The sequence below is a fragment of the Moschus berezovskii genome, chromosome 17, assembly GCF_049115385.1.
Source record: "Moschus berezovskii isolate FMDL1 chromosome 17, NW_MosBer_1.0, whole genome shotgun sequence".
Taxonomy (NCBI): Eukaryota; Metazoa; Chordata; class Mammalia; order Artiodactyla; family Moschidae; genus Moschus; species Moschus berezovskii.
In genome coordinates, this window is record NC_142476.1 from 34,493,634 (window position 1) to 34,521,266 (window position 27,633).

General features: G+C 43.7%; 1 protein-coding gene across 1 annotated transcript in view; it reads right to left on the reverse strand.

Moving 5' to 3' along the window:
* The window catches only part of PAPPA2 (pappalysin 2), a 323,227-nt gene extending 296,058 nt beyond the window's left edge, over positions 1 to 27,169 (reverse strand). The window contains exon 1 of the mRNA XM_055419199.2: positions 26,132 to 27,169. Coding sequence (XP_055275174.2) covers positions 26,132 to 27,047 — 916 coding nt within the window. The 5' untranslated portion in view covers positions 27,048 to 27,169. The remainder of the gene's footprint in view (positions 1 to 26,131) is intronic.
* Between the last annotated feature and the right edge of the window lie 464 nt (positions 27,170 to 27,633).

The following is a 27,633-nucleotide window of genomic DNA, read 5'->3' on the forward strand; positions in this document are numbered from 1 at the left end:
TTCTGCAGCACCACAGTCCAAAAGCATCAATTCTTCGGCAATCAGCTTTCTTCACAGTCCAACTCTCACATCCATACATGACCACGGGAAAAACCATAGCCTTGACTAGACGGACCTTGTTTGACAAAGTAATGTCTCTGCTTTTTAATATGCTATCTAGGTTGGTCATAACTTTCCTTTCAAGGAGTAAGCGTCTTTTAATTTCTTGGCTGAAATCAGCATCTGCAGTGATTTTGGAGCCCCCCAAAAATAAACTCTGACACTGTTTCCACTGTTTCGCCATCTATTTCCCATGAAGTGATGGGACCAGATGCCATGATCTTCGTTTTCTGAATGCTGAGCTTCAAGCCAACCTTTTCACTCTTCTCTTTCACTTTCATCAAGAGGCTTGTGAGTTCCTCTTCACTTTCTCCCATAAGGGTGGTGTCATCTGCATATCTGAGGTTATTGTTATTTCTCCCGGCAATCTTGATTCCAGCTTGTGCTTCTTCCAGCCCAGCGTTCCTCATGATGTACTCTGCATATAAGTTAAATAAGCAGGGTGACAATATACAACCTTGACGTACTCCTTTTCCTATTTGGAACCAGTCTGTTGTTCCATGTCCAGTTCTAACTGTTGCTTCCTGACCTGCATACAGGTTTCTCAAGAGGCAGGTCAGGTGGTCTGGTATTCCCATCTCTTTCAGAATGTTCCACAGTTTATTGTGATCCACACAGTCAAAGGCTTTGGCATAGTCAATGAAACAGAAATAGATGTTTTTCTGGAACACTCTTGCTTTCTCCATGAACCAGCGGATGTTGGCAATTGGATCTCTGGCGCCACTGCCTTTTCTAAAACCTGCTTGAACATCTGGGAGTTCACGGTTCACATATTGCTGAAGCCTGGCTTGGAGAATTTTGAGCATGACTTTACTAGCGTGTGAGATGAGTGCAATTGTGTGGTAGTTTGAGCATTCTTTGGCATTGCCTTTCTTTGGGATTGGAATGAAGACTGACCTTTTCCAGTCCTGTGGCCATTGCTGAGTTTTTCAAATTTGTTGGCATATTGAGTGCAGCACTTTAACAGCATCATCTTTCAGGATTTGAAATAGCTCAATTGGAATCCTATCACCTCCACTAGCTTTGTTCGTAGTGATGCTATCTAAGGCCCACTTGACTTCACATTCCACAATGTCTGGCTCCAGGTGAGCAATCACGCCATTGTGATTATCTTCATCATGAAGATCTTTTTTGTACAGTTCTTCTGTGTATTCTTGCCACCTCTTCTTAATATCTTCTGCTTCTGTTCAGTCCATACCATTTCTGTCCTTTATCGAGCCAATCTTTGCATGAAATGTTCCCTTGTAATCTCTAATTTTCTTGAAGAGATCTCTTGTTTTTCCTATTCTGTTGTTTTCCTCTATTTCTTTGCATTGATCGCTGAGGAAGGCTTTCTTATCTCTCCTTGCTATTCTTTGGAACTCTGCATTCAGATGCTTATATCTTTCCTTTTCTCCTTTGCTTTTCGCTTCTCTTCTTTTCACAGCTATTTGTAAGGCCTCCTCAGACAGCCATTTTGCTTTTTTGCATTTCTTTTCCATGGGGATGGTCTTGGTCCATGTCTCCTGTACAGTGTCACGAACCTCCGTCCAGAGTTCATCAGGCACTCTATCAGATCTAGACCCTTAAATCTATTTCTTACTTCCACTGTATAATCATAAGGGATTTGATTTAGGTCATATCTGAATGGTCTAGTGGTTTTCCCTACTTTCTTCAATTTAAGACTGAATTTGGCAATAAGGAGTTCATGATCTGAGCCACAGTCAGCTCCTGGTCTTGTTTTTGCTAACTGTATAGAGCTTCTCATACCAAGAATACCACAAAAAAGAAGATTACAGGACAATACCCCTGATGTAGATAGAGGCAATAATTCTCAACAAAACATTAGCAAAACAAATTTAACAGTACATTGTGTGTAGACTTACGAGACTATGTGTTGTGAATATTTTATTATGTGGAATGATTGTTGAAACATCAAGGACTCTAGTAATTGTATTTCCTGAATAAATGTACGTTTATGAATTTTCTAACTTAAAAAAAAAAAATCATACACCATGATCAAGTGGGATTTATTCCAGAGATACAAGAATGATTCAACATCTGCAAATCAATGAATGTGATACACCACATTAACAAAATGAAGGCTGAAAATCACATGATCATCTCGACAGATGCAAAAAAGCATTTGACAAATTCGACCTCCATCTACAATAAAAACATTCAGTAAAGTCAATATAGAGGGAATATACTTCAACACAATAAAGTTCATATATAACAAGTCCATACTTTTCACCAATCATATTCAAGGGTGAAAGGCTAACAACTTTTCCTCAAATATCAAAAACAAGACGAGATTGTTCACTATTTCACTTTTATTTAACATAGTATTGGAAGTTCTAGCCAGAGCAATTAGGAAGGAAAATGAAATAAGAGGCATCCAAACTGGGAAGGAAGAAGTAAACTGTCACTATTTGTGAATGACATTATTTTACATACAGAAAAATCCTAAAGATCACACCAAAAAATTGTTAGGACTAGTAAACAAATTCAGTAAAGTTGCAGGATACAATACCAATATGCAAAAATGTCTTGTGTTTATACACACTATCAGAAAGAGAAATTAAGACAACAATGCATTTAGAATAGCATCAAGAAAAATAAAATACCTAGAAATAAATTTAGCCAAGGAGGTGAGAGATTGACTGATGAAAGAAATTGAATAGGACACATATAAATGGCAATATAGTTCACGCTTATGGGTTGAAAGAATTAATATTGCTAAAATGTATGTATTAGTCAAAGCAATCTACAGATTCAGTGTGACTCCTATCAAAACTGTTGGGCATTTTTCACAGAAATAGGACATACAACCCTAAAATTTGTATGGTTTAGAAGTCCTAAGCCACAAAAGACTCCAAATAGCCAAAGTAATCTTGAGAAAAAAACTGGAGGCTTCATGCTCCCCAATTTCAAACTATCTACAAAGCTATAGTAATCAAAAGAGAATTGTTATAAAAGTAGACATATGGATTACTGGAACAGACTAGAGAGTCCAGAAATAAATCTGCTTGTATACGATCAATTCATTTATGACACAAGAATCAAGAACACAATGGGAAAAGGACTGTCTCTTAAAAAAAAAGTATTGCTGTTTAGTCAGTAAATTGTGTCTGATTCCTTTGCACACTCCATGGATTGCAACCTGCCAGGCTCTCTGTCCATAGGGTTTCCCAGGCAAGAATACTGGAGTGGGTTGCCATTTCCTTCTCCAGAGGATCTTTCTGACCCAGGGATCAAACCCACATTTCCTGCATTGTCAGGCAGATTATTTATCGCTGAGCCACAAGAGAAATCTTCTTTTCAAAACATGCTCTTTGGAATTCTGGATAGCCACTTGTAAAGGATGAAACTGAACAACTATCTTACACACAAAAATTACCTCAAAATGGATTAAAGACTAGAATGTAAGACCTACAACCATAAAACTCCTAAAAGAAAAACAGAATACAAGCTCCTCAACCTTACTCTTGGCCGTGATTTTTTGGATCTGACTCCAAAAGCAAAGGCAATACAAGCAAAAATAAATGGGATTATATCAAACAAGCAGAAATCTTCTGCACAGCAAAGGAAACCAATAATAAAATGAAAAGGCAACCTACCAAATAGTGAAAATACGTGTAAATCTTACATGTGATAAGGATCTAATACCCAAAATGTATAAAGAACTTGAACAATAACAAAACAAAAGCCCCCCCAAAAAATCTGGTTTCAAAAGTGATAGAAGATGTGAACACACATATTTCCAACAATGAAGACATACTGATTACCAACAGGTACATGTTCTACATCAATCATCGTCAGGGAAATGCAAACCAAAATTACAAAGAGATATCACCTCCCATCTGTCAGAATGGCTATTAACAAGAAGATAAGAAATAACAAATGTTGGTGAGGATGTGGAGAAAAGGGAATCCCTCTGCAGTTAGTGTGCACAAAAATTGTTGCGCCCACTATGAAAAACAAGTAGGGAGTTTCCTCAAAATATCAAAACCAGAACTAACATATGAACCAACAATTCTACTTCTGGGTGTTTATCTGAAGAAAATGAAAACAGTAATTAGCAAAGATATGTGCACCTCCATGTTCATTGCAGCATTATTTATAATCGTCAAGATATGTAAACAACCTAAGTGTTCATCAGTGGATGAATGGATCAAAAGATGTGGTAAATATACTCAATAGAATACTATTCATCCATAAAACAGAATAAAATCTTGCCATTTGTGATGACATAGACATACCTTGAGGATACTATGCTAAGTCAAATAAGTCAATACTGTAATAAATCATAATGGAAAAGTTTTATATATGTATATATATATATATGTTCTCTGAATCGTTTTGCTATATACCAGAAACTAACATAACATTGTAAATCAATCACATTCTCATAAAAGACATTTTCAAGTCATACAGAGAGAAACAAATACTGTATGATTTCACTTACACGTGGAATCTAAAAAACAAAACAAAGCAACAAAATAAAACTCATAGATACAGAGAACAGAATGGTGGTCACCAAAAGAGCGGGAGATTTGTATAATGGGTATAGGGGTTCAAGACGTACAAACTTCCAGCAATAAAATAAGTAAGTCATGGGTATGTAATGTAGAGGATAGTGACTATAATCAATAATATTATAGTACATACCTGAAAGTTGTCAAAATAGTAAATCTTACAAGTTCTCATCACAAAACATATATATATAAATTTTGTATGGTGATGGATGATAACTAGACATCGTGGTGATCATTTTGTAGTATATACAAATATCACAACATAAGTTATATACCTGAAATTAATGTTAAATCAGTTATACCTCAATTAAAATAAAATCTTTCAGCTCTTCCTTGGAACTGGCTTCCATTATTTATCAATGTTTACTAAATTTAATGTTGACTAAATTTAAAATTATTCAAATACTTCACCCTGTACTTAAGTTTTGAAAGGGAAGTAAATTGAGAGAGCATACCTTTTTCATTTTATTCCTGCTCTCAACTCCAAAATTTGTATTTAGAGACTATGGTTACTTTAACAGAGATGCATATACACTCATGTGGGTCTTCAGGAAAAATCATTTACATTTAGTTCTCTACTATTATTAATTTCCAGAATTTAGAGTTAATAGAATCAATTATTTTCCCTGGTGATAAAAATTCTAATAGTAGTGAACATCAAAGCCAGAGAGATACAGACAACTATTTAATGTGGAAATTTTTAAATGTAACTCTGGTAGAGGAGTAAGCCTGCTTCTTTCCATCCTGGGCTTCTTTCTCTGCACTCAGAAGATCCGCTCATGCCAAGAAGAAATAAAAAGACACACTATCTTTTATTAAGTATCTACTATACTCCAGACACTGGACATGCGCCAGCCCTTTTAAAATCTACCACAAATGTATGAACTAAATTTTATTATCTTCACTTAAAAACCAAAAAACTGAAGATCATAGAAGTTAAGAAAGTTTTCTGCAGTCTTACATTTAGGAAGAACCAGTGACAGGGATCAAAACCAGATCTCTTTGACCCAAAAGCCCATGCTCTTTCCGCTGCACTAAAACATTCCAAATACTGCAAAAAAAAAAATAAGTGGTTAGTTGCTCTTTTGGAGCAGGGAGAGCAAAAAAATTGGTGAGTATAACATTAACAAATTTTCAGACCATTTCTTTAAAACTGTCTGGGATCTGATCCTCAAAAAACAAAAACTAAACAAAAAAAAATTATAGGCCGACATTTACACCTGGAAATAGTTTGGAGGTGAGAACAGCCTGGTTAGCATAGCAGTTAATATCTCCAGGTTGGCCAATATCTAAACTGATAGGCTGCCTTGCTGACATTTGATAAAACATCTGGGTGACCCTTCAGGGTTTTCTGTGATACATGACACTCAGTAATGAATTCTAGAGGACGCTGAGAGAAAGGGGGAGCTTCGTATCCCAAAGCCAGGACAGTGACTAAAGGCTGGAGAAAGTGGGAAGGGAGCTAATGTGAGTACTCAACTGAAAACTCTCCTTCAAACCTGTGGCTTCCATCTGCATTTCTTCCTTTTTCTTGGTTTCCCCACCAGGTTTGTAGCTGGTGGAGGAAGAGAGAGCAACAAAGATGGGAAATGAGATGGTCCAGGTAAGAGCTGCTCTCAAACAATGCAATCACACTGTTCTGACTGCTCACCTACTTTTCCATCAGAAATCTCGCCCTGCTCCCCTAACTAGAAGCTTCTGTCAGGTGGTTTTGCCAGAACAGACTCCCCTTAACACAAGACCAGATAGAGGAAGCTACGCTCCAACAGTGCTCTTGGCATCATAATGAGGAGGAATGTATCCACCCAGCACTTAGAATAGTCAATATAAAGTGAGAGCAAAACAAATCTCTGAGAACTGTCAGGAATCAACCTGTCCTTGGCATTCTGATTTTATGAAAATAACAAAAGGGGGAAAGGAGCAGTTCATACCCTTTTCTTCCTCAAAGCAGAGAAGTGTCTGTGTTTCAAGAACATTATGTGAACTTCAGTTTCAGAGTGTTGAAATAAAGGCAAAGCCAAAAAATTGTCCCTGTCTTAGAGGCTATGTAGGCACAATGCTGAGAAAGATGCATTTAGACTTCATTCTTGTACACTCCCCAATTAAAATCCTGCTCTCAAGTCAACATGCCACTTTCCTAAATCCAACATCAACTACAGTCTCAATTCCCTAAATAATGCTAGAGAGCTCCCTTTGTCTGAAGTGGGTCCCATCTACGGATGTGCCCTTCAAAATTAACCTAAACCTCACTTTACATGAATCCTTGCTTGGCCATACTTTAATCGAAGCAGTTTTCTGTTGCAGCTTGCTGACCCTCATAGTACTGCAGCTACTACATTTTCTTTATTCAACCAAGAAATTTGAACGTTGCTTGAGAAGAAGATCCTGTCTTAGACACCTGTGAATTTGCAAAGGGTCAAGGGAGGAACAAGTTTTACTTCCTACCTTCTATCTTCTCTGAAAGTCAAACTAAGTCATTAGAATCTTGACTCGGAGAAGGAAGATATCCCACCATTCTTAGGGACAGGGCAATGGTTGGGTAGGGGGTAGGGCTGCCCACTCACCCTGCAATTGCATCTGACCTAGAGGAATGATGCAAAGGGAACTAACTGTTCCTTCCACTGTGCAGCTATAGGCACTCAGAATTTCTCCTGATGTTACATATGCTTTCCCTAGCCATTACACAATAAGCTGCTATCTTCCAAGTCCTACAAAATTGGATTACAGCACATGTGGCAAAAGTTATGGGAAGATTTTCTCAGGCAAAGCCCTACTCTGTCATTTACCTATGACAGTCTCATAGAAGAGATCATTTAACTACAGGTCAAGGTGGAAGAAGAAAACGTCCAGGTAAAAATGCTGTCCTTGGCACAAAAATGGCTGTAGAATCTCAGTTCCAGTAACTACCACAGCCGAGTTCTCCTCTGTATTTCTGGGAGGGTTAAAGTCAGGAGTGAGTTATGCTTCTCTTGGAAAGCCCAATGGCTTCCAGGAAGGTGAGGTTCAATAGAAGAAAGAAGTCACGCACAGTGTCATCAGTTCTGGTAACTGGAAAAACATGCTGTGTGGTGCAAGTTTGTTTTCAGGAGGAAAATGAGCAAAAAATAGGGTCAGGTTAGGTCATGATTATAAATCAACCTGATACAAGGCAAGCTTCTTTCTCAGGAAGTTATGCCTATGGCCTATCTGCACATCTATCTGCTGCCTTCTGCAGAACTACTTACCCAATACCCTACCCACCCAGGGGGAGCTTGTGGGGAACAAAAAGGAACAAAGGGGAGGAGGGGATAGGCCATCCATCAAAAAGCCGTGCAACCTGGCAGACAGCAGGATTGTGTCAGCAGGAGAAAGTGCAAAAAAGCCCAGGGAGGTGTTTTTCAGCTGTTTTAGACGACTTTCCTTCAAGACAGGATTAGGCTCACTTTTTAACTATGAGTTCAAGCTTTTACAGAGTGGGGGGAAAAAAAACTCTCCTGAGAATATTTCACTAGCATCTTCCCAGAAAAAAATTTAAACCTCTTTACAGTTCACTTTTCATTTTAGGCATGCCTTACGATGATAGCAACCAGAATGAGAATGTCCCAGGCTTTCTGTAGGCCATTCATGCATAGCGTGAGAGTGAATGAGGCAGATTGGCAGGGAAAAGAGAGCAGAGAAGCACAGAATGATGAGATGAGGACAAAAATTCAAAGGCATGCACAACCTCAGAAGAGGTGACCTACACATAGCATCCATGGAAAGTAGTTAACAAGTTGCCTGACACAAAGCATCACTCAGTTCAGTTTAGTCGCTCAGTCATGTCCAACTCTTTGCAACCCCATGGACTGCAGCACGCCAGGCCTCCCTGTCCATCACCAACTGCTGGAGTTTACCCAAACTCATGTCCATTGAGTTGGTGATGCCATCCAGCCATCTCATCCTCTGTTGTCCCCTTCTCCTCCCGCCTTCAATCAAAGCATCACTAAACGTTAGCTAATCTCAAAGTTATTATTATCGTTGTGGATGAGGGTGAGAGTGAACATGGGGAATTAAATGAAAAGCACTGCTACTTTCTGCCTTTAAAAGAGGTATTATTTTCTACTTGCTGAACCAGGCTAAAAGTGCACAAAGGCCTTCTGCAAGGCCAGCTCTAGACCAGAGCTGCTCAGATCTTAGTGTGTGTATGAAGAACATCCAAAGTTAATATTATCAGCAAAATTAATACTAAGAAGGAAAGAATAAATTGCTTTTCAGAAAAGCAAATGATAAAAGAGTTCATCACCACTAAACAAGGCTTACAAGAAACGTTAAAAGGACTTCTTCAAGCTGAAAAGAAATGATGCTAATTAATAATAAGAACATATACGGAAGAATAAGTCAAACTGGGAAGGTAAATATATCGTAAAGGTAGTGGGTTAATCTAAAGGCAAAAAGATATGACACTGAGAGATGAATCCTCGGGTTGTTAGGTGCCCAGTATGCTACTGGAGAAGAGTGGAGAAATAGCTACAGAAAGAATGAAGAGACTGAGCCAAAGCAAAACCAAAGCCCAGCTGTGAATGTGACTGGTGATGGAAGTAAAGTCCGGTGCTGTAAAGAGCAGTATTGCACAGGAACCTGGAATGTTAGGTCCATGAATCAAGGCAAATTGGAAGTGGTCAAACAGGAGATGGCAACAGTGAACCTCGACATTTTAGGAATCAGTGAACTAAAATGGACTGGAAAGGGTGAACTTAACTCAGATGACCATTATATCTACTACTGTGGGCAAGAATCCCTTAGAAGAAATGGAGTAGCCCTCATAATCAACAGAAGAGTCTGAAATGCAGTATTTAGGTGCAGTCTCAAAAACAACAGAATGATCTTTGTTCGTTTCCAAGGCAAATCATTCAATATCACAGTAATCCAAATCTATGCCCCCACCACTAATGGCAAAGAAGCTGAAGTTGAACAGTTCTATGATGACCTACAAGACCTTCTAGAACTAACTCCAGAAAAAGATGTCTTTTTCATCATAGGGGACTGGAATGCAAAAGTTGGAAGTCAAGAGATACCTGTTGTAACGGGCAGGTTTGGCGTTGGAGTACAAAATAAAGCAGGGCAAAACTAACAAGAGTTTTGCCATGAGAACATACTAGTCATAGCAAACACTCTATTCCAAAAACACAAGAGATGGCTCTACACATGGACATCACCAGATGGTCAATACTGAAACCAGATAGATTACAGTCTTTGCATTTGAAGATGGAGAAGCTCTATACAGTCAGGAAAAACAAGACTGGGAGTTGACTCTGGCTCAGATCATCAACTCCTTATTGCCAAATTCAGATTTAGATTAAATAAAGTAGGGAAAACTGCTAGACCATTCAGGTATGACCTAAATCAAATCCCTTACAATTATACAGTGAAGGTGAAAAATAGGTTCAAGGGATTAGATTTGATAGAGTGCCTGAAGAACTATGGATGGAGGTTCATGACATTGTACAGGAGGTAGTGATCAAAATCATCCCCAAGAAAAAGAAATGCAAAAAGGCAAAATGGTTGTCTGAGGAGGCCTTAAAAATAGCTGAGGAAAGAAGAGTCACAAAAGGCAAAGGAGAAAAGGAAAGATATAAGCATCTGAATGCAGAGTTCCAAAGAATAGCAAGGAGAGATAAGAAAGACATGCTAAGTGATCAACGCAAAGAAATAGAGGAAAACAATAGAATGGGAAAGACTAGAGATATCTTCAAGAAAATTAGAGACCCCAGGGAACATTTCATGTAAAGATGGGCACAATAAAGGACAGAAATGGTAGGGACCTAACAGAAGCAGAAGATACTAAGAAGAAGTGGCAAGAATACACAAAAGAACTATACAAAAAAGATCTTCATGACCCAGATAACACAATGGTGTAATCACTCACCTAGAGCCAGACATCCTGGAGTGGGAAGTCAAGTGGGCCTTAGGAAGCATCACTACAAACAAAGTTAGTGGAGGTGATGGAATTCCACCTGAGCTATTTAAAATCTTAAAAGATGATGCTGTCAAAGTGCTGCACACAATATGCCAGCAAATTTGAAAAACTCAGCAGTGGCCACTGCTGAAAGGTGACTGAAAAAGGTGCTTAAACTGACTGAAAAAGGTCAGTTTTCATTCCAATCCCAAAGAAAGGCAATGCCAAAGAATGTTCAAACTACCACACAATTGCACTCATCTCACATGCTAGCAAAGTAATGCTCAAAATTCTCCAAGCTAGCCTTCAATAGTACGTGAACCATGAAATTCCAAATGTTCAAGTTGGATTTAGAAAAGGCAGAGGAACCAGAGCTCGAATTGCCAATATCATTGGATCATAGAAAAAGCTAGAGAGCTCCAGAAAATCAACTACTTCTGCTTCATTAACTACGCTTAAGTCTTTGACTGTGTAAATCACAACAAACTGTGGAAAATTCTTCAAGAGATGGGAATACCAGATCACCTTACCTGCCTCCTGAGAAACCTGTATTCAGGTCAAGAAGCAGCAGTTAGAATCAGACATGGAACAATGGACTGTTACAAAATTGGGCCACCTGATGTGAAGAACTGACTCATTTGAAAACACCCTTATGCTGGGAAACAGTAAAGTTAGGGGAAGAAGGGGATGACAGAGGATGAGATGGTTGGATGGCATCACCATCTCAATGGACATGAGTTTGGGTAAACTCCAGGAGTTGGCGATGGACAGGGAGGCCTGGCGTGCTGCAGTCCATGGGTTCGCAAAGAGTCGGACAAAACTGAGTGACTGAACTGAACGTCAAGGCTGTATATTGCCACCCTGCTTATTTAACTTATATGCAGAGTACATCATACAAAATGCTGGGCTGGATGAAGCACAAGCTGAAATCAAGATTGCTGGGAGAAATATAAATAATCTCAGATATGCAGAGGACACTGTCCTTATGGCAGAAAATGAAGAGGGACTGAAGAGCCTCTTGATGAAAGAGGAGAGTGAAAAAGCTGACTTAAAACTCAACATTCAAGAAAATGAAAATCATGACATCCGGTCCCATTGTTTCATGGCAAATAGATGGGGAAAAAGTGGAAACAGTGACAGATTTTATATTCTTGGGTTCCAAAATCACTGCAGATGGTGACTGCAGCCATGAAATTAAAAGACGCTTGCTCTTTGGAAGAAAAGCTATGACCAACCTAGACAGCATATTAAAAAGCAGAGACATTACTTTACTGCCAAAGGTCCATCTAGTCAAACCTATAGTTTGTCCAGTAGTTGTGTATGGATGTGAGAGTTGGACGATAAAGAAAGCTGAGCACCGAAGAATTGATGCTTTTGAACTGTGGTGTTGGAGAAGACTTGAGAGTCCCTTGGACTGCAAGGAGATCCAACCAGTCCATCCTAAAGGAAATCAGTCCTGAATATTCATTGGAAGGACTGATGCTGAAGCTGAAACTCCAAACTTTGGCTACCTGTTGCAAAGGCTGACTCACTGGATAAGATCCTGACACTGGGAAAGATTGAAGGCAGGAGGAGAAGGGGATGACAGAGGATGAGATGGTTGGATGGCATCACTGACTCGATGGAATGAGTTTGAGCAAGCTCCGGGAGTTGGTGATGGACAGGGAGGCCTGGCACGCTGCAGTCCATAGGTTCTCAAAGAGTTGGATGTGACCGAGTAACTGAACTCAACTGAAGTTAATAGAACAGACTGTGGAGTGAGACCCACCAGACCAACCAAACTTAATAACTCTACAGCCTTGAGCAATCCTCTCCCATTTTCCTCATCCATGAAATGGAGATGATAGTGATACCTAATTTACAGGGTTTGAGGGAGGATTAAATTAATTCACACATATAAAATAATGAAAACAGTGCTTAACACACAATAAGCACTCAATATTATTATCCATTGCTTTGTTAAATACTATTTTATTATTTATTTATTTACTTGCACTGTGCTAGGTCTTAGCTGGGTCATGCAGGATCTTTGATCTTTATTGTGCCTGCAGTTGTGGCATGTAGGATCTAGATCCCTTGCTGCTGCTGCATCACTTCAGTCGTGTCCGACTCTGTGTGACCCCATAGACAGAAGCCCACCAGGGTCCCCCGTCCCTGGGATTCTCCAGGCAAGAACACTGGAGTGGGTTGCCATTTCCTTACCAGGGATCAAACCCAGGCTCCCTGAATTGACAGCAAGGTGCCTTAGCTCCTGGACCACCAGGGAAGTTGCTCATAGTTAATATTATCATTTTAATAGGGCTTATGGCTTCAACTGTATTATAAACTCCTTAAGAGCAGATAGTCCTGTCATACAATCTGTGCTCAGTAGAATTCTGTTGAATAAATAAATTAGTAGGTGAGTTAATGGATTAAAAGCTACTTGAGCTATGTACTTCCTCTAAGTGTTTTATCAGACAAGATCAGTTGTGTTCAGACCTGTAAGCATCTTATGTTAAAAGAATTTCACCTTCCCTCCTCGACCCCAAACTTTGTAATAACTCCAGGTTTTGATAAGACCACAGAAGCAAAGACAGGAAAGACTTGGAAACTAAGGAAAGTTTCTGGACCACTGTGGACCTTTTCTTCTGGATTGGCAAGATTTTTTCCTACAAACACTGCCTTCTCCCTCTTCCACAAGGAATTATGTGAGCATAAAAGAGATAATGCACACAAACCAGAAGAAGCAAATAAATAGAACAGATAATATCTGAAAGCTCAAAAATGATCATAGTTAAATCAAGTTTTAACTATATCCAATTCTTCTAAGAGACTAGTTTCCAGTCAATATTTATCAAATAAAGATGTATTGAAGGGGGCTGAGGAAAAGGAATTTGAGGTGGAAGATAAGGGTAACCATCCCCTCTAGTTATTTTTGAGTGAATTTCAGACACATTAGTCACTTTCCAAATCAATAGGATGTAAAGGTTACCTGTGCCTACTTCCAAGTATAAAAATTCAGTTTGTAAGACTAATTCTGCCCTCTGTTTGTTCACTCATTCTTTCATCCTCGTATCAAATGTTTATTGGATGAGTTTCATTTGCTATCGCTGCACTAGGTGCAATGAACAAAGCACAGCCCTGACCTCCAGTAGCCCAGGGGCAGAGCTAGCCTAAAAAAGAAATATGGCAGTAGGGCCATGTCTGTCCGCAGCACAGTGCCTGGCATATAGTAGGAACTCAAAGAGTATCAGTTTAATGATTAAAACATAAGATGGAAATTACAGTAAGTTGACCTCAGTGTTTTGATAAGGCTTAGTACAGGATATCAGGGGCTTCCCAGGTGACTTAATAGTAAAGAATCCACCTGCAACAGAGGAGACATGTGTTCAATCCCTGGATCAGGAAGATCGCCTGGAGAAGGAGATGACAACCCACTCCAGGATGCTGGCCTGAAGAATCCTACAGACAGAGGAACCTGACAGGGTCCATGGGGTCGCAAAAGAGTCAGACACGACTTAGCAACTAAACTACAATAACAACAACAGGATATCAGTAGAATTCATTGGAGAACAAATCTATATCAGTGAGGCCAAAGAAGGTTTTCTAGGAAAGCTGTCATATTAACTAAAGTCCCAGGGAGTGACTTGAAGTAGGTTTGGTGAGCGTGGGTTTGGGGAGTAGTTTCTTGGGCTTCCCTGGTAGCTCAGACGGTAAAGAATCAGCCTGCAATTTGGGAGACCTGGGTCTGATCCCTGGGGCAGGAAGATCCCTTGGAGAAGGGCATGGCAACCCACTCCACTATTTTTGCCTGGAGAATCTCATGGGCAGAGGAACCTGGTGATCTACAGTCCAAGAGGTTGCAAAGAGTTGGACATGACTGAGCAACTAAGCCTTTCACCTCCACTTTCATCCTAGGGGCAGAGCGCTCAGGTTCAAATCTCAATGCTGCATGAGCATCTCTGTGTCATTGGGCAACATCCTATTCCTCTCTGAGCTGCAGCTTCTCCATCCACTTCCTTGAGTTGTTCTGAGGAGTTCATGAGTTAACATTTTCAAAGTGACCACAGTTACATGTGCTGTTGAGTAAATACTACATAAGTATTTGTCCAATAAAAATCTTTTCCATAATTTCTTGAAACAATGGAGCTTGCATGGGCACGCTCTCCATTTCTGGTATCCCTCTTGTATCACCTCCCTGTATGTTATGCTGTCTTCTGTTTTATATGACTAGTGCTTTATTACAGGACGTTGGCTCTCTCTTACCTTAAAAAATTCCCTCTACCCCCCGGTTTCTGCTTCTGACTTCTGTCCCTTCCCCTCATGGCCAGTTTCTGAGCAGACTGTGCTGGACCCTGTTCTGGGTCTTCACAGTCTCACATCTCACTCACAACTCCACCTGCTGTAACATGGAGTCCCCTCCGAACCCCCAACTCCAGAGTGAAACTGCTCTCTCTAAAGTCCCTGATGATTTTCTAACAGCTGCATCCAATGAGCCTAGTTCAGGCCTAATGTCATATTGGGTGACTCTGTACCATCTGACACTTTGGTAAATCCATCCTTTTCTCTTTTCCCCAATTCTGCTGCCTTCAGGCCTCCTTCAGTCTCGCCAGTTACTGGCTCTCCTTTTCTACAATTCTCGGTCTCATCGAGATAGGACTGGGATCTCCCAGAGGCCGAGCTGCAATGGTCTAATTGCAGGTCAGCTCCCACCAGACAGAGAAAACCTTCCAGGTATGGCCTCTGCTTTGCTCTCTTGAATCCCCCAACACATGACTAAATGCCTAATACTTTACCTAAGAGGAACTCAATAAATGTTGGATGAATGGATAAAATAATAAATAGAACCAAAATTAAGTATATTTCTTTTCTAACCTGTCCAAAATGCACTGCAACAAGTTGTATGAAAGTCAGCAAATGCTGAGTCACTGCTTGAATGATGACTCACTAACTGATTGATTAACTTTTAAGCTCTGTAACTTCCCCTCTGGTCAGCCACTGGACTTCTAATCCAGAAATGAGCCACGATTACTGGTCTTGATATCCCAAGCATTGCCATGGCAATGCTTCAACTTCAAAATGCTCTGAAACGTTGGGTTCCAATGACTGTATTGTATATTTGGGCAGGACCACTTTTCTCCACGACTCACTTCTGACTCATAAAGAGAATTGGGATGTTTTTGTTTGCCCACTGGGCTTTATTTCCTGGATGCTCTCTTTTTTAAAAAAATTCAAAGCATGGGATTATTTTAAGGCAGGTAATGAACATGAGAAGGAGGGGATGTTATTTTTGGGACACAAACTTAACATAGAGATGTGTTTTCTAGAAGGTGCCAGGGTCATGGGGTGTATGATGTGAGCAGGAAGGAATCTGATGAGCACCCAGAGTAACTAACCCTCAGAACACAGAATCATGGAATTGATGCACTTGTTTATGGCAGCAGGAACCGAAGCTAAGGGACAGTCAGGGTATACAGGCTCAGAATCCAAACTAACGTGCCGCCTTCCACTCCTATTTATTTTGCCTTCTCAAGGCATGGGCTAGGAGGGAACAAGAAGAAGCCAAGCCACCTGGCACACACATCCCAAATGACTCAGATGGGCAGCCCCAGGGGAACAATAAAGCAGAGCACGGAGGAGGGAGCAGGAGGTGAGGAAGGGCAAAGCGCTGCCAGTGAAGGGCAAACTGGCGAGTTTACTTGGGCTGCCAAAGGTGATGCCTACTTTCCAGCTGCACCCCTGTCACTCCCGAATATTTCCACCTGACAACCTGTGCTCCACCCAAGAACTACACTGCTAGTGCCTGTGGATTTCCATCTCATCTCTGAGGATGGAGAGAATATACACTCAACAGACGATGAGAAGAGAGAAGCAGATGGTGGCACGAGGATTGACCAAGGCTCCTTCTGACTACACTGTCACCCTGAGATTGTGGATGCCACGAAGGGAGGCAGTACTGAAGAAGGGGGTGAAGACAGGAAGGGCAGGGGGCAGTGCCAGGCAGCACAGCTGCAATGTGATGCGGACGACCACACAGGCATGCTCAGAGGAAGCCCCTCTGCGCTACCACACGGAAGGGAGTCTCCTTTCCTGACCTGTGCCCCCGACACCTGGATGACTTCAGCATCCCAATCCCTTGGGAGTCAGACGCAGGCCCTGAACAGAGTGGCCACAGGGAGATGGCGATGCCTCAGCATCCAGCCTGGAATCCAGGGAAAAGTTCAGGTCGTGTTAGCAGAGCTCTATGGCCTTTCTTTTCCCTCCTCGCCTCTGTTGCTGTTCTTTGCTTCCTGAAGGTGCCGCTGCATCAGAATCTGAGGCGCTGTGACTTTCGAGGGCCTGAGTGTTCCCCAGGAGCATGTCATTCTGGGCTTATGCGGGTGGAAAGCCATAGAAAGGAATGCAGTTCAGGCTAATGGAAAACTCCCGCAATGCAGACTTAGGTTCAGGGAAGAAAGGGCCATCTTAGGATGCCCTTAAGTGGCTGAAAGAAGGAGCTTGATGATAACTTCCTTCTCAACCAGTAAGACCTTCTTGTGATTGCAGAGGTCTCAGTGCAGAGGTCCGTGTGTTTATCCATTGTAGAAAACATCAGCACATTCCTCAAAGACTACCCAAGTGCTCCCAGATGTAAGCAGTGGCCAAGTCCTAGCCTTCAATGAGCCCACAGAAGCCCTTTTCATTTCAGTGGGTCAAAAATAAAAAACCAAACTCTCATGCATTGCTTAGGAGTGCAAAATGGTATAGCCACTTTGGAAAACAGTCTGTCAGTGCTTCAAAATGTTTAACACAGAGTTACCATATACAATTCCACTCTTAGGTGCCTACCCAGCAGAAATAAAAATATAAGTCTGCTTGTGCAATGTTCATAGCAGTGCTATTTGTAATAGCCCAAAAGTGGAAGCCGCTAAAATGTCCATCAACTGCAGAATGAATAAACAAAATAGGACATATATAAGGAATAGTATTCAGCAATAAAAAGGAATGAAGCTCTGATACATACTGAAACAAAGCAAACCTCAAGTGAAAGAAACCAGATTCAAAAGACCACACAGAGTTAAGCCCGCTACATAAGAACGAGTTCCCTTCTGAGAGTTCACAAATTCAATTTGTTCATATAAGTCTAACAAGTTAACCTATGTACCTAATACAATCAGCTGTATAGTACTGTACTGTATAGATTTGTAATACTTTTCAAACAAATAATACATAAAAAACAAACACACAAAAAATAGAACATATTTAATCTCACAGTACAATACCTTGAAAAATATGCCAGGCATGTGAACTAACTTACGTGATTAGACATACAAACACAAGTTCGCATCTTTGAAAGTTCTCAAGTTAAAGGTTCATATGTAGGGGACTTACTGTATTACATGGAATGACCAGAGTAGCCAAATCTACAGAGACAGAAAATAGTGGTTGTCTCCATTTATGTATTTGGGAGGAAGAGGAAGGAAATGGGGAGTGACTACTAATGAGTAAGGTGTTTCTTTTGGGTAGAATGAAAATGTTCTAAAATTAAATCGTAGTGACAGTTGCACAACTCTGTAAATATTCTAAAAAACATAAATTGTAGAGTTTGAACAGGTGAAATTTATGGTATAAAAGTTTTATCTCAAAACTCCATTAAAAGAAAAAAAAAGAAAATATAGTTGACCTTGCACAATGCAAGGGTTAGGGTCACCAACACTCCATGCATTCAAAAATCCATGTGCAACTTATAGTCAGCCCTCTGTATTCCCATCTCCTCCATATCTGGGTCCACATCCTCAGATTCAACAGCTCAAACTCACGTTGTTCAAGGGTCAGCTGTAAATAAATATAAACTCCATTTGGAATGTTTATACCAAGAAACCATCAGGATTTTTTTGCAGGAAATTTCTGGGAAGTTTTGTGTTTACTTGAATAAAAGAAGTTTCCCTACTACTGATACTGTCAGTCTCTCTGTAGGTATTACCCTGGATAGTATAGAACTAGGAAGCAAAGCAAAAGAGGATTATGGAGGACTCATAGCATGCAGGAAGAGTCCTGGATACCAGGGGCTGGCCAACTATGGCCCACAGCCAAAATCAAATCTGCCACTTGTCTTTGTAAATAAAGTTTTATTGAAACACAGCTCTGGTCATTCATTTACATATTGTTTATAGCTGCTTGCACATTCTAGGAACAGAATAGTTTCAATGGGGACTGTGCAACCTGCAAAGTTTAAATTATTTACTAAATTCTTAAAGAAAAAGGCACTTTTTTGCTAACACGTCTTGAGACTCATGTGTCCACTTAAGTCTTAAGTCGTGGTCCACACACTAATAGCAGCAGCACCCAGGAGCCTGTTAGAAATGCAGAATCTCATGTTTCCCCAGACCTTGTGTGAGTTAATTGCATTAGTTAAAGAAGCAGATGTCAAGATGGAGTTCAATATACATGGACTTTATTAGGAGAGATGACGAGTAGAGAAAACAGGGAGGGAGCCCGAAAAGGCCAGGAGAGCCATCAGTCCATGATGCAGGTCTGACCTCGAGGGAAGGAAAGAGAGGAGAAAGATTGGGTGGTAGCATTGTAAACTGCTGTATAGTCTAAAGCATGATCTGCAAGGCCCTCATGAATCCTCAATACAGAGTCAGCTGTCAGAGGAGTCCTGAATCTCTCAGAAACCAGTTTTCCTCTATCCCTGCTGCACCAAGGCATGCGGCCTTAGAGCACACGCAGTGACGAATTCAGAGCGCAGCACCTCTGGTCCTTCAGAAAGGAAATGTCCTGTACGTGGCATTCTCGTTGCACCTGCTGCAAGGTGTATTCCCATAGCAGTGACATCATTTTGAGAAGAATTGCAGGGGATCTCTATGCACATTTAAGTTTGAGAAGCAATACTCGAGGGCAGGAGTTAGCAAACTTTCTACAAAGGGCCACACAGTATATATTTTAGGCTCTGTGGGCCATACCTTCTCTGTTGCAACTACTCAACTCTGCCATTCAAAGTAGGAGCAGCCACAGAGAACACATAACCAATTGGGTGTGGCTGGGTTCTAATAAAACTTTCTTTATAAAAACAGACTTTTGCCTTGGACAAGATGTGACTCATGGGCCAGAGTACACCAACCTCTGCTCTAGAGTTTAAACTTTTTAGAAGCAACTAAACGCTTTGGGAGGTGGGGGCGGGGGGCAGGCTTCCCTGGTGGCTCAGACGGTAAAGAATCTGCCTGCAATGAGAGAGACCTAGCTTCGATCCCTGGATTGGGAAGATCCCCTGGAGGAGGGCATGGCAACCCACTCCAGTGTTCTTGCCTGGAGAATCCCCATGGACAGAGGAGCCTGGCAGGCTATGGTCCACGCAGGGTCGCAGAGTCAGACACGACTGAGTGGCTAAGCACAGCACAAACTCTTTTTTCATATGAGACAGATAAGAGAGGGGTTGCCCCTCTTGATGGTGGGCAGGAAGGCCCGTGTCCAACAGTTCCCCTCAAAAACCACTGAGACACCTCTGCAGGCAACAAAAGCAGAATCTGAAAGTCATTGCCCTGGTTCCCCACAAAGAGCCTCGAGTTACAGAAAGTTTCTCTCACTCTTTTCTGATTCGGAGTGGGCATCAGCAACCTAATTTTCCACTTTATCCATTCCACAAACACAGGTGACAGTCTAACACTGTGCGAGGTGCTTAGGGATGACGAAAGTGGATCAGACACTCGTTTGGCTCCTGGGGAACTTTCAGGAAATAAAAACAAGACCTGTATAGAACTACGGCAGCAGGAGCAATGTGTACCCCAGGAAGTCACAGGTCAAGGACTGTGGAAGCTGAGAAGTGGAGAGCATTTCCACACAGGGAAACCGGACAATTCCATGGACAAGGGTCAGCGAGCTGTGAAAGGAAGGGGCAGACTGACCATCTGTTTTCCTTCTAAAACCAGACAATGCCTCTCTTCTGGAGGACCACACCTCCATGGGACAGACTCTTCTGTACACAGATGCTAACTTACAACCATCAGGGCACATGGCTTGCCCACACAAGCAGACTCACGGATCTCATTCCCATCACAGTGGGCATACCCACCTCCAGAGACCAATGACCTCACAGCCACAGTTCCTTCACGCAGAGTTACTATGACTTCACCGCATGTCTGGGGCAAGATCAAGGAGCAGAACTAAGTGAGAATAAAACGGGCAATTCCTCAGAGTCCCACGAGGGCAAACACTCTGACCTTGACCACCACTGCAGTATAGAAAGAGGCAGCTGAGGAGGAGGGTCATGGAAACCTTATCTTCACAGGAGCCCTGGGAAAGGTATGGATGTGGCACTTCACATGTTACTGAGTCCTGCTGGATACTGGGGGAGGCAGCACACATGGCCTTCCTTTTAAATTCTCTTTACATCTCTGTGGATACTTCCGTGTGTCAATCTGCCTTCTGTGAAGCTCCACATCCCACATCAACAAAACTTCTCACCCTGGGGCTGCTACTCCCTTACTGAGAGAAGGGGATGTTACAGTGTCCTGTGAAATCTCATTTCTCTGGGGTCATTCAAAACAAAAAAGCTATCCATATGCCTTAAACAAGGTCAGCAAATGCTGACCTTCCTACCAGGAAATCCAGAGACCTTGAAACTTACATGAAGTATGTGACATGCGCATATTGCTAAAAAGTAAGCAGAGCTTCCATCATATTCCCAAAAGGGTGCATGACCCCAAAAAAGCCTTGGACCATTGTCCAATGTATTAAATAGTATAGCCCAGGCTTAAAAAAATGATCAAAAAAAAATGCTCTTTTCAAGCCACTGATTCAACAGTGTTCTCAATCATCTTGAGACCATCTTGCAAAAAAAAAACAAAACAAAACCCTATTTACCACCATTCCTACTGGACAGATGAGCAAGCTAAATTCTTAAGAAATTAATATCCTACCTAAGAAAAGATTACCGGTTGGCAGGTTAGCTCAAAGATGAGTAGGCTAATACACTGCTCTTAGCAATGATCACCTCCTACTGTTAATACCACTTCACAAAGGAATTTTACAGTCAAGTCTGTGTTGGGCACTTTACATACATGACTTCTTTAAACACTGTAACAACTCTTTGAGACATTTTCTTATTTATCCATGTGAGGAAATCAAAGCTCAGAAAAGTTGAGTGGATTGCCACGGGTCACAGCGCTGATAAACGTCAGATGGAATCTGATTCCAGGTCTGACTCCCAAATTCTGCTCTGGGATCTCCTCTGAAACCTGGATCCTCGGAGAAGGAAAACTCATCTTCAAGTCAGGGACAGTTTCTTAGACATCTTTGTATTCCCCCACAGAGCCTTGCCCTGCTTTGCATGGCAAGGCACTCAATAAATATTTGTTGAATGAAGAAGCGTGGGCTTCGGCTCCAAACTTGCCATGGACTGACTGACTCAGTTCCGGCCACTTGGAGTTGCAGGTGGTTAGTCAGCTGGGCAACTTCAGGGAACATTTGAAATCAATTACGGGTGAGGAGGAACCTATTATAAGTTCCTCTTCTGTGTGTGTTGGGGTGGAAGGAGAGGAAAGAAGTTGAGAAGGAGGGAAACAGGATGGTTTCAGGGTTGGGTGCTGGAGCTTAAAGATTTCACGCCAGGATGGGACGGCGTTTGACTTATGTCCACAGCTGAATTCCAACAGCCCGTCCAAATAGGCTCCTGACCCCAGGCTACTCCCTGGTGGCCACAAATCCCTGAATTGCCAGGCCCCTGAGCCGTGACCTTTATGGAGGCCCTGACATTGAGCAGCCACACACAGTCTTTTCCCACTTGCTGGGTGTCAGAGCTACAGGAGACTGGCAACTTCAGAAGATCTAAGCTGCGGGGGGGGGGCCAGCATCATCGCTCCCCCTCCAGGGGCCAGAGAGAAGCTAAACACCTACGGCCTGTGAGGCCCACATTGTCCTCTCAGCCCTAAATGAAAGTATTCCAGCAATCAACCCAGAATCCAAAAACTTCCTATTTTGGAAGCATGTGGGAGTTAGGGGTGGGGGTGGGGGGGTAACTCGAGTCCATTTTGTTTTCTTTACAGTTGCTGCAAGTGCTGGGTAGTCGCAACCCAAAGAGTGCCACTTGAGCCCTTTCACACGGGCCCTGCAAAGAGACTTGTATGCAGCCGACCCTCAGAGATGCCTACCAACAACGCTCTGGGAGGGGATGATCAAATACCTCCCAGAGGCCCGGGAAGGGACAGTCCTCCAAGAAACCAGACTGCATTCCCCACTGCTGGCTTCCAAGGCGCCGCCTGCCTTCCTCTGCACGAAGCAACACTGCCACCTAGTGTTCTGTGTAGGAAGTATTCCCCGAGGCCTCCTTTTGGGGGGGGTGTTGGGGGGGTACGGGTGGGGGATGGTTCCTCTACCACGGCTAGCGCAACTGAATCAATAGCTGTCGAGGAGAAAATACCCCGAGTTTGGTAGATGGAGAATGGAGAAAACTGGGCCTAGGTTAAGTAGGCAGAACCTGAGGTTTGAGAGCTGTTAGAAAAGAGTGTGTGAGCCAAGTGTTGTAGCTTCTTGGGTTATCCTCAGTGGGGCAGCAGAACTCCCGTGGTTAAATTGTATTTGCCTGTGAGGAGCACAGTTCAGCTGTGGTCATTCTGCAACAGCTGAAGGCCAACCGTCCCAAGAACAGGCTGCTGCTGCTGCTGCTAAGTCACTTCAGTCGTGTCCGACTCTGTGTGACCCCATAGACAGAAGCCCACCAGGCTCCCCCGTCCCTGGGATTCTCCAGGCAAGAACACTGGAGTGGGTTGCCATTTCCTTCTCCAATGTGTGAAAGTGGAAAGTGAAAAGTGAAAGTGAAGTCGCTCAGTCGTGTCCGACCCTTAGCGACCCCACGGACTGCAGCCTACCAGGCTCCTCCATCCATGGGATTTTCTAGGCAATAGTACTGGAGTGGCTTGCCATTGCCTTCTCCGCAAGAACAGGCAGGTACCGGCTAAAAGGACCAGGGCTAGGGTCAGAGAGGGAAGATGGGCTGATCTGCTGGTAGGAATGAGTGGATGAGCTAGTCGGAGACCTTTATTCCAGGGGGTGACTACCCTTGGCCCTCCATGGTTCTCAGCCCAGGGGCCCCAGGAAAAGCATATGCAGAGAGTCGACAAGGATGCCTATGTCCTGGGAACCCAGTTGCTAGAATCCTGAAGAACGAAGGCTGGATTCTCAGCCCCCATCTCTCCCAGACTTTTACCCTAAATCTTTTCTGAATCTTTTCTGAGGTGCACAAATCTGAACAAAGACACAGGGTGGGAGGACAGACCGGAGTGTTCTCTGCCCTCCATCGTGGACCAACAGGGGACGTGCCAGCACAGCTCCGGGAGTGCTTTGATTTGAGCAGAAAGAACCCTCAGAGGCTAGACTGTCTGTGAAAGATTTCCTGCCTAATTTTACATGCTTAGGGAGGTGGCAAGGGCTCAGATGGGCACCTTGGAGAAGGAGTTGAGTATGCACTGTGGCAAGGTGGGGGGCGGGGGGCGGCAGTGGAGGTGGGCATGGGAGGAAGATGGATGGGCTGGCGGGGGAGGGGTGGTACATTAAGGAAAGCTATGTGCATGCGTGCTCAGTCGCTTCAGTCTTGTCTGATTCTTTATGACCCTGTGGACTATAGCCTGCCAGGTTTCTCGGTTCATGGGATTCTCCAGGCAAGAATACTGGAGTGGGTTGCCATGCCCTCCTCCAAGGGATCTTCCCAACCCAAGGATTGAACACGTGTCTCCTGAGTCTCCAGCATTGCAGGCAGATTCTTTTACCCACTGAGCCACTTAGGAAGCCCTATAACTGGAACCAAATCCTGACCCTGTTCTCCTCTCTTCAGAGAATGAGAACAGAAGGATGCAGAAGGTTCGGGAACAGGGGTCAGGTGCCCACTGTCCAGAAACTGTTCCCTCAGGTCTGAATTTTAACAACTGAGACCACTGGTTTCTTACAGCCTCCCTCCTATATGCCTGTTGGATCTTTCTGTGATTCTTCAGAGCCAAGGAACTGATCCCAGGTCCCTGTGCTGCTACTGCCAGAGGAGGGGTAAGTGGAGTCGTGGTCTAGACAGCAAGCACACAGTTTCCCTGGCAGATGGGTACTAGGAAGCGAGATTAAGCAGCAAGAAGATGTCATCTGGGAAAAACTGTGAAGCTGCCAACTCCGATCAGATAATCATCTCATTATTTCTTCCATTTGGCCTCAGGATAAGGATTTCCTTCTACTCTTTCTCTGCCCCAACCTATCATCCAGCCCAGCCCCTTCCCTATTCTCTCCCTTCACCCCCTTTCCCACCCCAAAATAAAATCAAGCAAAACCACAAGAGTCTAGAGTGCTCAGTGTCTGGGAATCCCAGCTTCCAAAAGAGAAATTACAGCCAAAGAGGGGGGAAGACAGCGTGTCCGGAAGGGATGTTCCAGCAACACACCATCGCAAGGGGCTCCCTCCTTCCAGATTTCTATCTCTGCTCTAAAACTTATTTGCAGGCACCCAGCAGCCTGAGAAGTCTTTAATATGGGGAGCTGTCAAGCCCTTCAGGGGTTCTGGAGTTCCGCTCCCCATCTGCCCCAGGCACACCTCTCACGACTTTGGTTTCCCCATCCATGTCATGGGACTGGCAAGCATCAAAGGGTGTTGTGCACAATCCAGATTAATAAGATGAAAATGGTTCTACTATGTACCTAGCTTTATGTGACGTTCTGTCGTGGGGTGGGGGCTCTGAAGGGATAAAGAGACACGGAATGATCAAGTATCACTTCTAATCCCTTACCCACTCAGCGCTTGAAACCAATCGCCCCCAACTGCCCCCCACCCCCATTAAGGCAAGGGAGACAGTTATTCCTAATCACACTCTTTTCTTTGTCCTTCTGGGTGACTTTCTATGAAAGCCAAGATCTGGGTATACTGTAAAATGAATGTGGAGAGTGTTCCCAAACATTGTTTATGATTAAGACCATAGAATTATACAAGGGGCATTTCTGGTCCCTTTTACAACAGCCCAGGTTAGAAACCAGGGTCCTGGCTCGTGAGTGCCCACCTTTTCCAGTAGACCTTGCTAATCCCAGGCTGGACACATGATTTTTAGGACAAAACAAAGGGGACTCCAGGACCTGGTCAAGGTAGTAACTTTCTGCTACATTCCACGGCTACTCGAAGAAAAGGAAATCAACCAGGACCCACTGGCTATGTACCCGGCAGCCTTGCTTCCTCACTACCTAGTCCAGCCCAGGCATGACTCACTGCCCAGGTCTGTACACTTTCATGTAGTTTCCAAGTTGCCTGGGTTTCTCACACTGGACTATGAGAAATGGAGTGTGACGCCTCTTCCCCACTGACAAAGAACCAGAGATCTTCCCCTTTAAAGAGGGATGAGAGAGTGAGCTGGAGGTCTCCTGAGTGCCAGCACAATGTATAGAGGCACATGAGATCAATACAAGGGACAAATGCTCTTGTGGTTAGACAGTCACTAATGCAGATGATGTCTGGGATTCTGCTGCGCAGATGAATAGAGGCCCTTCCCCCATCTGCCCAGCCAGCCCTCCCTGGCTCTTCTGCTCTGCCCCTTTCCCCTCCTTGCCCCCAATGTCTAACCTCACCAAAACCAGAAACCAACCCTGCCCTACAGACTACGGAAAGCCCAGGAGTGGGTGATTACCTGCGATGATGGCTGGGCTGTTCTGTCCTCCCTCCGGTTTCACCCAGGCTTCCACTGTGAACGCCTCCCGGGGAATGTCAGCCAGCACTTCTGGACGCAGCAGCAGCGGCTCCCGCCTCCCAGAGAAGTACAAGACAGGCAGTCCTCCTTGGGGGCTCACGGTCTCTGCTTCCCAGGCGGGGTCCCCTCCACCATTCCAGATGCCACCCTCTGCTGGGCTGGTTTGGACCCTAGGCGTGAGGGGATGCTTAGGCCAAGGCTGGAAGTGCTGGGGTGCAAACTTGGGGTCTCCCCACAGGCCTCCTGCCTGTCCCTTCACCACCTGGCGCCGATGCCTGGTCTTGCTCCGGCCCTTCCTTTGGGTCTCTGGTCCGGATTCCTTTGGGCCTGGGGAGGTGGTGATCACGGTGGCAGCTGAGGCTGTGCCTTCTGGCGTCCCAGCCTCACCTAGAGGCTCCTTGGATCCTCCATCGCCAAGATAAGTGTCATCATCTCCCAGTAGCTCCAACTGCCCAATAGGACTGTCCCCTCCCCAAGGAGCGGCTGGCCGCTCAGCCTCACTCTTCACTCTTGCACTTGCAGTTGGGTCTGGGGGGACAGAGCTCACAGCCATTCCCTTGGCATCCGGCTTACTGCGTCCTGCATGGTGCCTTCCCTGATCTCCTGCAGGGTAGGGCCTCAGGTAGTCCCCAGGCTGGCTGGGATAGACCCCAAAGAGGTGATGCTGAGGAGCAGCTCTGGGTCTTCGAACCTTGGCCCCCAGCCAACAGTGCTCTTCTTCCAGCAACACCTGGTTCAGGTGTTCTCTTTGGGCCAAGGATCTCTTGCGCGTCCAGCCCAGCTCCGAGCTGACAGTACTGAGCGCCCACCCAGCCAGAACTACCAGGCTTACCCTCAGAATCTTGAAGCACATCATACCTCCCCCCGGCTCTTTACGCAGAACCAGAAGTCAGCTTCTGGGTACCACACCGGGGTGATGGGGATAAGAGGAAGAGACAGCAGGCTGTGGATTCGCTGTCCCCTGGCAAACTGTTTTGTTCAGGGACCAAACTTTTTCAAGCAGTCCCCAAAGAGCACCTCTCCTGGCCACCTGCCCTGGGTGCTGTGACCGCGGAGCTGCCGTCCCTCACCTCCCCTATGTATATCCCTCAACCTCTCCCTTGACCTCTTTCTCTCCTTGCTCTAGTTCAGTCCTTGAAGAATGAAGTCCATTTCTCTGGGTTCCTTTGAATTTCTTCCAGAGAGCTCAGGTTTCTTTCTCTTACTTTTTTTTTCCCCTTCTTCAATAACTCCTCCCCACGTTGATACTAGAAGGGGGACACGTGGGCAGGAGCCAAATCTTCTCAAATTCACACTTGCGCATACACGTACCACTCACTATCTGAAGTCATTAAAAATAATCTTAGCCTCCAATATTCTTTTCTTTATCCTCCTTCCTTCCCTAGGAGTTACCTTTTCTTTGTCGTCTTTAACCTCAAATACATTCACCCTCCAACAAATTG